Source organism: Gracilinanus agilis, chromosome 1 (genome assembly GCF_016433145.1).
Source record: "Gracilinanus agilis isolate LMUSP501 chromosome 1, AgileGrace, whole genome shotgun sequence".
NCBI lineage: Eukaryota > Metazoa > Chordata > Mammalia > Didelphimorphia > Didelphidae > Gracilinanus > Gracilinanus agilis.
In genome coordinates, this window is record NC_058130.1 from 628,492,621 (window position 1) to 628,502,632 (window position 10,012).

The 10,012-nt window shown below is 37.6% G+C and overlaps 1 protein-coding gene across 1 annotated transcript in view; it reads left to right on the forward strand.

The window, feature by feature from the left end:
* SLC26A7 (solute carrier family 26 member 7) overlaps window positions 1-10,012 on the forward strand; it is a 308,018-nt gene that overhangs the window by 294,063 nt on the left and 3,943 nt on the right. Inside the window, exon 16 of the mRNA XM_044668390.1 lies at window positions 6,042-6,142. Coding sequence (XP_044524325.1) covers window positions 6,042-6,142 — 101 coding nt within the window. The remainder of the gene's footprint in view (window positions 1-6,041; window positions 6,143-10,012) is intronic.

Here is a 10,012-nt window from a genome sequence, read left to right on the forward strand (position 1 = left end):
ACATGTACAAAAATATTTATAGCTGCGCTTTTTGTGGTGGCAAAAAACTGGAAAAGGAGGGTATGTCCTTCAATTGGGGAATGGCTGAACAAACTGTGGTATATGCGGGTGATGGAATACTATTGTGCTAAAAGGAATAATAAACTGGAGGAGTTCCAGGCGAACTGGAGAGACCTCCGGGATCTGATGCAGAGCGAAAGGAGCAGAGCCAAAAGAACATTGTACACAGAGACTGATATACTGTGGTAAAATTGAATGTAATGGGCTTCTGTACCAGCAGCAATGCAATGACCCAGGACAATTCTGAGGGATTTATGGTAAAGATGCTACCCACATTCAGAGGAAGGACTGCAGGAGAGGAAACATATAAGAAAAGCAACTGCTTGAACGCATGGGTAGGGGGTGGACATGATTGAGGGTGTGGACTCGAAACTACCACACCAATGCAACCACCAACAATTGGGAAATTGGTCTTGATCAAGGACACATGACAAAACCAGTGGAAAAGTGCGTCGGTCATGGGTGGGGGGAGTGCGGGGGGTGAAGGGGAAAATAGGAGCATGAAACATGTAACCATGTTAAAAATGATTATTAATAAATATTAAAAAAAAATGGAAAAAAATGACAATTAGAAACAGTGAGTTATTGCATGATTATGGTTTTTATCTAAACTGCATTTAAGGGTCTTTTGGCCACAACCATTTCTTTTTTCAGCTCCTTAATTTTTAAAAAATCCTAACATTCCATTTTAGAATCAATACCAAGTATTGGTTCCAAGACAGAAGAGTGGTAATGGCTAAGCAATTGGGTTTAAGTGACTTGTCTGGGGTCACCAGCTAAGAAGTAGCTGAGACCCCAAAACCTGAAGTCTTGGCTCTCTATCCCTGTGTGTGTGTGTGTGTGTGTGTGTGTGTGTGTGTGTGTGTGTGTGTGTGTGTGAAGTATCTTGAATGAAAGGCTTTTGATGAACTATTTTTCCCTCTGTGAAATTAATTCTCTAGCCATAGGTGCTGGTTAATTCATGGTCACAATTTAGGCTTATTGGTGTGTAGCCTGGAATTAGCTGCATTTATTCTGCACCAGGAAGTGTTTTAATGATCAAGTTTAGCTACCTCACTTTCAATGTGGTCCAAGCTTGCTGTCATCTCAATATTATCCTTCATCCTGAATTTTATCAATCCATTTGTTTTGGTCTCTCTACTTAGAAGCTTAGAGTAAAAGTGTAGTCATAAAGATAAGAGAATGGAGAAGAAAAGATTCCATTTCTGGGAAATATTCTGGAAAATTAATTAAATTCTTCATTCGAATGACTTCCTTGTTTAAGGATGCAGCATTTGCTTTGATTCCCTTTGAATGTGTTTTCCCCTAATAGCAATGTGTGCTAGGTACATCCATCATCTTTTTGTTCATATCTTCCTCCAGAAAGAGAAAGAGAGGGGGAGGGGAAGAAAGAGAGGGGAAGGGGAAAAAGAGAAGGTGTGAGAGAGAGGGGAGGGAAGGAGCGAAAAGGAAAGAGGGAGTGGGAGAGCGAGGGAGGGAGGGAGGGAGACAGACAGAGACAGAGAGACACAGAGAGAGAGGACAACCTTCTATTTTTTTCCAGGAATGAAATGTTATAAATCTTACTTATCATAAGTCAGCTTGACATTCAAACTGGGCAATAAAAGCTAACTTGCCCTTAAGAGGCACAATAGGGGCCCTGACCCTCATTTTCTGGGACCCTATTTTTTTTTCTTGGACCAATAAGTCTTCAACTGCTATGTTCGAATCCAGAAAAGGCAAAGCCTTAAAGAGCTGCCCCTGCCTCCATGGCCAGTTTTCCTTTTCTTACCTTTTACTTTCACTTGTGCCCACTGAACTCTTCCAGAATGTTATCTCAAATACCAGTCTCTTGTGTAACAAACTGGGTATTGATAATCCCTGCTGAATATTTGTACAAAATTATTGAGGGGATGTAGTGCCAAAAATAATATTATGTCATCCCCACATATATTCCCTCCCTCTTACAAAAATAGAATTCGTAGATTAAAATAAGTTATGGGAAGAAAAAAATAGAAAAAAAAATAAGTTTCTTAAAGGATTTGTCAGTTTCTTGATTTTTATTGTCTAAAAAAATTCTGAGGTCAACAATGAATCCAAGCTACTTGTCATGGCAATATATGCATATATATACATATATAGAAAACTATTAATATCCTATGTATATATATAGTTTTAAATTTTGCAAAGAACTTTCAATGCATGGTTTCTTTTTATGCTTTCAATAACTCTGTGAAGTAGATATTTTTATAATTACTATTTTGCAGAGGAGGAAACTGAGTCAAGATTTTTACTCCTCTCTTTCAGACTCTAAATCCAACACTCTGCCAGTGTCTAGAGAACCCAGATAATAGATTTCAGCAAGTATAAGCACAATTTATTGTGTCTTTGTCTAGATTAATTAATAAGTATCTTTTACTTTATACCAAATTATTGATAATCAAAAACACAATTAAAACTTTCTTTGAAATAAAAATGTAGGCTTATAAAGAATAAATTAGCATAAAATCTTTAAAGCATTTAAAAATAAGAAATAGTAATGTAATATTTTTATTAATTTTTTCAAGAGACAAAATAAATTTTCCTTATCCAAAAAAATGGCCCGTAAAAATATATTCCTTTAGGGTAACATTTCGCAAACTTTTTGGTCTTAAGATCCCTGTATACTCTTAAAATTATTAACAAACCTCCTCCCCTCTCCCTCACCAGACTATTTATGTGAATTATATCTATGGATATTTAGTATTTTAGAAATGAAATGTCCACATTATTATGAAAATAATTTTTATCTCCAAAGTCCCCTGAAAGGATCTTGGGAACCCCTAGGGAACTCTAGACCACACTTTGACAACTAGTACTTTAGGCAAACAGCCTCTTAATATTTGCTTGGTATCTAAATGCAAAAATTACATGACATTTGCTATATTCTCATTGCTTCCTGTGCTTCCTTCACTGTTGGAAATCAAAGTTCATGGGTGGCATCATCTTGTGTGATTTTTACCCATTTCTTTTCTTGAGCAAATCTTCCAAACAATGTGTAGTCATATGAAAATAGATACAAAAGATGTAAAAAAGCAAATAGTGATCTTTTGTGGGTATGGAAGCATAATCAGATGCAGCGATCATGGGGTAGCATCATAATAGGAGACGATGCTTAGGCAGAACTTGGAAGAAGTCAGGGGTTCCACAAGGTTGAAGGGAAGAGAGAGCATATTGTAGGCATGGCAGGGGGAAGAGACAGGGAACAGGTAGTATAATATGACAGAGACAAGAATTGACATGTTGTGTTGTGTGGAATAGCAAGGGGGTCAATTTGACTGGACCTTAATATGTATAAAAGGAAGTAATGTGTCCCAAGCCTGTAGCAATGTGGAACTTCTTTAAATATGAGCTCTTGTATTCCTTTTTCTTCAAATTTTCATGTACAGACTTAATCTGTTTATGGATTTTATCTTCCTACTAGAATATAAGCTTAAAATAGAAATGACAAGATTAGACGACTGATTGGACATTTGGGAAGAGAGTGGAAAGTCTAGAATGGCACTGAGAAGCTGGGTGACTGTAAGGATAGTGTTTCTCCAGACAGAAATAGTGAAGTTCAGGGAAGGAGTAGGTTTTGGGGAAAAAGATGATGGGCTTTCTCTGGAAAATGGTGAGTTTGATATGTCCAAAGGACAGCCATTTGGAAATGACCATATGGGCAAATGGCAACATGTGACTAGAGCCTGGGAGGCTAGGGCTGAATATATGGATCTGGGAGTCATAAACATAGTAAGTATAAAGATGATGATAATTGAAGAATTGGTGAGGTAACCAAATGAGAAAAAAAATAGAGAGAGAAATGAGAAGAGGGTCCAACACGAAATCTTAAAGACCATTAACAGTTAGATGCATGGATGAATATCCTGAATAAATGAATCTTAAGGAAAACAAATTTGAAAGACTCAAAAGTTCTGATAATTACAGTGATCAATCATGATGTTAGAAGACTAATGATGAAACCTATCTCTCATCTCCTGACAGATAGGCAGTCGATTAGAAGTGCCGAGACAAACAGAAATGATCACTATATGAACTTGCTCTACTTGGCTATATGTATTGGTTACAAGGGAAGGTTTCTATTGATTCAGTGAAGATCAGGTTGGTGGGTAATGAGAGTGATTCAAACAAGGAATATAGAGGAGACTTGATTTTGCATTCAAAATACACAGAAGAAAGCAGAAAGAAAATCAGAAGAAGGCACAGACAAGTAGGGCATTTTTGTACAATCATTTCACATTTAATAATACTTCAAAACAACTGAACTGTACATAACAAGTTCACAGTTTTATACACAACACATTTTTTCATATTTGTTAAATTCATAATAAAAAAGAAATCTCTTTTTAAAAAATAGACCTGGAAAGGAGACAATTAGAAGGAGCACTCATACAGGCAAGAAAAGAACAAGAGACAGAGAGAGAGATGTGGTATTAAAATCCAGAATGAGAAGAAGAGTATACAAAGAAGATGATCACCAGTGCCAAAAGCTGTAGAACATTAAGAAGGATGAAAACTAAGAAAGCCCCTTAGATTTTTCATATTAAGAGGCCACTGAAACTTTCGGAGAGATCAATTTCAACTGAGTGATGAAATCAGCAGTTGGCTAACAGAGGGTTAAGAAGTGAGCACATATAGGTGTTTCTAGGGGACAGACTTGTATAGTACTGCCCTCCGGGGGCTAGTGGTGGGTGGGGGTAGAGGAGGATTCTATGGCCAGGATAGAGGCTGTACACCCTAAATACAAAGTTTTAGCTGCAAAAGCAATTAATTTGATAATAGAATAGGATTTGGTTAGTGAGCAGTTATATAGAAGATATTAGTTTATTGATGTGAAATTAGGGGCACTTTTAGTCTCCCTCTTCTGACTGCTTTTGGGGAACTAAGAGACCTGGGCAGATCATGCCTTATAGAGATAATCACATCATTGACTTAAATCTGGAAGAAACCTTAGAGATTATTAGGTCCTCACTCCCACCCTACCCCCTTCCTTATTTTTACAAAAGGAAAACACCCCCAGAGAGTTTAAATCACTTTCCCAGTGTCACATAATTAATGCCTGAGGCTGGGTTTAAACTCAGGTTTTCCTGACTCCAGACCCAGTGCTCACCTAATTGCTCTAATTAAAGAAGTACCGTATACTTAAATTTAAGTCACTAGAGACTAGAGAAAAACACAGTTTTCTAAGAGGAAATATTAAATATTTGTCTCTAAGGATTTTCATATCTTAACTTTTTTATTTAAAAATTCTTTACTTAATAATAAATATAGCTAGATATAGTGCTTTAAGACTTGCAAAAATACTCAACAAATATCATCTCATTTGATTCCCACAACAATCCCATGAGGCATGTACTATTATGATCCCTTGTTTTACAGATGAGGAAACTGAGGTAAGCAAAAATTAAGTGACTTGCCCAGGGTCCCATGACTAGTAAGTACATGAGGCAGGATTTAAGCTCGGGTCTCCCTGGTCCATACTCTGTCCACTATACCATGTAGATGCCTCCATCTTAACAAACCCAACAAACCATCTAAGCTGAACACTCCCATAGATAAAATAGAACAGACAAAAAAGATGTCAGTAACTGTGAACCATTTTATTTTCATAGCCTTATAAAAATCCTTATCTTCTATCTTAGTATCAATTCTAAGCCTAAAGAGTGGCAAGGTCTAGGCAGTTGGGGTTAAATGACTTGCCCAGGGTCATCTAGATAGGAATCTTTGAGTCGAAATTTGAACCTAGGTCCTCTCAACTCCAGTTCTGATGCTCTATCTACTATAGTACCAACTGCCCCTAGTCTTTTTATTTACTTGGTATTCATATTAGATAAGGCATGTGGAAATTTGGTAATGTTAATTATTATTACACATTAGGTTATAATCATTTCCTCGTGTTTCTAGAAAATTGGCAACTCTTTTCTTCGGCAATTCTCATCAAATTGAATCTGTTCTTCCTCTAGGAGAAACACCTCAGCCCTTTCCTAACGAAAAATGTTCTGTAATACTGGACTGCACTGGTGTGACCTTCTTTGACTATACTGGAGTGTCTACTCTTGTTCAGGTAATCAAATAATTGGTCTTAACTTTGAATTTTCTTCCGGGTATCCTACTCTTTTTCCTAAACTGAGGGGAATGTCTCCCCTCAATGGGCAAAGTGGGTTTATAACTCTTGACCCTTTGCTTCCAGAGCAGAGAAGTGACAGGTTGGGATGATTATTTAGATTTGAAGATCTGTCCTTTCCTCTGTGCCTATGAACATATTCTTCCTTTTTCTTTTTATTAATTTAAAATTTTTTCCAGATTACATGTCAATACAGTTTTTAATTATAATTCTCCGACATTTTGTGATTCATGTTCTCTCTCCCCACTCCCCACAATGTCAAGTAATATGATATAGGTTACAGATATGTTATCATATAATTCCTATTTCTACATTCATCTTGTTGGGAAACAGATATGAATCACTTAGACAAGATAAAAATGCATGGAGGAAACACAGAGAAAATTGGTATATTTTAATGGACACACTCTTCCCATGAAAGAAGAGTAGAGAGAAGTCATTATAGAATGTATCTTGTCTTCCTTCTTGATAGGCATACCACATCTGTATGACTAGACATATATTTCTTTGGAAAAGGAATCTGTTTCTATGATTTCATAAATATGTGGAATAATAAATTCCTGGAACAGGAATGGCTACCTCTGCTGGTACAGACTGTCAGCTCCCTCAAAGCTTGCAGTCTCAGAGGGCTACCTTGAGCCCTGAGAGTTTAAATGACTTCTACGTGATCATCCGCCCAGCATATAGCAGAGGAAGGACTAGAGCCCGAGGCTTCTGTCCTCTTCTCCCCACTGTTCCATGCTTCCTTTCTTGGATAGAGATGACAGAAGAGAAAAGTAAAGTGTATCTGAAGCATCCAGACCACTTCTGGGGCTCACATATGAGACAGTCACCAGTTAAGACCTTGGGGATCTCATAGTCGGAGTTCTAGAGGTGAAAAGGCTAAATCGTCCAGGTTTCTCATTTGCAAGATGCTAATAACATGATTTATGCTTTTTCCCTGAAAGCTTGTTGTTTAGGTGGAATTTTCTATTACACTTAAAGCATCTTAAAACTCTCAAGTCTCATATAAATGAGAACTCTGACCTAGCTGTGGGGCCACAGGCAAGTCAGTTATGTCTCTGAACCACCATGACCTCTCTGTGAAAGGAGATAATGATACTGGAACGATTAGAGTTCAGTCAAGTAATAAGACCTTACTACTATTATTATTAGTAGTAAAAACTACACTAGTAGGCATGAAGGACTCCTGTTTATAATTAATACAGTTATTGTGTACAAGTAGTCATGGTCAATTTGGTTTCGTAAGTGCTTAAAGTCAGTCAGATGACTTTAACTTTTGTGTAGACTAAATATTCCCCCTATCTGTGCAATTAATTTAATAAAATCATAGGCCCAAGGAACTTTAGGAGTCACCTATAGAGACTGTGGACAGCTAGGTGGTACAGTGGATAGAGCTCTGGATCTGGAGCGAGGAAGAGCTGAGATCAAATGTAGCCTGAGATGCTAACTGTGTGACCCTGGGCAAGTCACTTAACCATCAAAATGCTTTCATGTCCTCATTTTTCAAAGGAGATGAAAGAGAAAATGACAAACCACTCCAATACCTTTGCCAAGAAAACCTCAAATGAGGCCATGACGATTCAGACAAAATGAAAACCTCTAAGAGAACAACAATAGGGTGACTGTAATAGGAAAATCACTGGGCTTAGATGAAGTCTAAAGATATGATTTCCCATCCTGGCCTTATCTTGGGCAAGCCAATTATATGATTTTAAACCTTTCATTATTCTGTTCTGATAGTGTCATTTCCCTGCTTTAAAATCTTCAGTGGCTACCTCAGAATAAAATACAAAATCCTCATACAGACGTTTGAAGGCTTCCTAATGACCTTTCCAGGCTTATTTCACATTACTTGGAATGTTTCACCTGAACTAGAAAAGACTTAAGGGGAGAAGGACAGCTACCCTCAAGTTGTTGAACATCTTTCATGTCATTATTTTCTGTTGAACTTCACCAAACACTACTAGGATCAATGGGCAGAAATTACATGAAGGCAATTTTAGGCTCACTGTTACAAAAGAGAACTTCCTGACCACTGGGCCATCCCAAAATGCAATGATCTTTCTTCTGAAGCAGATCTCATAGAAAGTCATTAAGCAGAAGCTGGATTACAATTGGTCAGAGATACCGAAGAGATAATTCCTGATCATGTAAAAGTGATTCTACATGGTCTTTGAAGTCCATTGTCTCTCCAATATTCTGAGAAAATTAAATTAGAAAACTGCTTTCTAGCATGACCTATCCTGACTGTATTAGGAGTTGGAAAATAGGCACAAGCATTACTAAGAACCAAGAAAGTTTCCCTATTCTTACACAACAAAGGGTCTTTGATTTAAAAAATAATGAAGTTAGGGGGCAGCTGGGTGGCTCAGTGGATTGAGAGCCAGGCCTAGAGATGGGAGGTCCTAGGTACAAATCTGGTCTCAGGTACTTCCCAGCTGTGTGACCCTGGGCAAGTCACTTAACCCCCATTGCCTAGCCCTTACCGCTCTTCTGCCTTGGAGTCAATACACAGTATTGACTCCAAGACGGAAGGTAAGGGTTTAAAAAAAATAATGAAGTTGCATAAAAATTTTTGAATAATGAACATTTTTCAAAATGGTATACCTGTCTCTTGAAAGCAAGCATTATTGTCTGCTGAGGTTCCCAAAGCACCAAGGATAGGATCTTCAGGCAATGTAGAATAAATATTTCATAGTAAATATCATATTTAAATATATAAATTTTGTTAACAAATATATTCCCTGAATATAACTATTGAGGAGGTATCTCTATGTGTGGCTACTGCTTCAGTGATTTTCATTGAAATCTCTTTAAAAAACAACAACTTTGTTTTGATGGAGAACCTCTGTACAGTTGATTGAGGTAGTCATTCTCATGATCAAATTCATTTGTCAAGAGAGCAGAAAGCACTTTAGTAAAGTATGGTCTGATCTGTTTTCATCTTTTCCATTCTCAATCCAAAAGAAAAAAAAAGTTTTGTTCTATGATATTAGAAACATAATGATTTATTTGTTTTGTGAGCATGAAGAAAATATAACTGTGTATGGAAGGTGCTGGGGAATGACTGACCAAGAAAATATGGATCCTTATGTTTTGTCTCCTCTGTCAAATAGGGTGTCCAGAAGGAAAGGGGAAGGTTTCTCTTCAGCCACACTTAAGCCTACACTTTTTAACTCACTCAACTGTTTCCTAAGGAGTTTGTAGGTTAAGAAACCTGTCTGAGAGTTGTTGGCTGGGACAAGTGAAGTGACCTCTACTTAGTCATTTATGTGGGGTATCAGTGAGGTCTCTGAGGTAGAGTTTATGTTTATCAACACTAATAAACCAGCCGTGACTCTGCTTTCATGCTTCATTGGGCTTTATGAAAAAATCAAACATCAAGTGTCACCTTGAATTCATGTCACCTTACACATCCAGTCCCAAGACTGAGCCTAGTTTATCCCTTTCTAATCAACATTTCTCCACGTTAGTATAGTTTAAAATGTTTTTGTTTCAATGATCATGATAGCTAAACTTTTGGTAACTCAATATTAGCTAAATACATGAGAAAAAAGAAAGGAAGGAAGGGAGGGAGGAAGGAATGATGGAGGAAGGAAGGAAGGAAGGAAGGAAGGAAGGAAGGAAAGAAGTAGAGAAGGAGGGAGGAATGAAGGAAAGAGGGAGAGAGGAGGGAGAAAGGAAGGAAGGAAAGAAGGGAGGGAAGGAGGGAGAAAAGAGGGAGTGACTGAGGAGGGAGGGTGGGAGGGAAAGAGAAAGGAAGGAGTAGGGAGGGAAAGAAGAAGAAAGTATGGAGGGAAGAAGGAG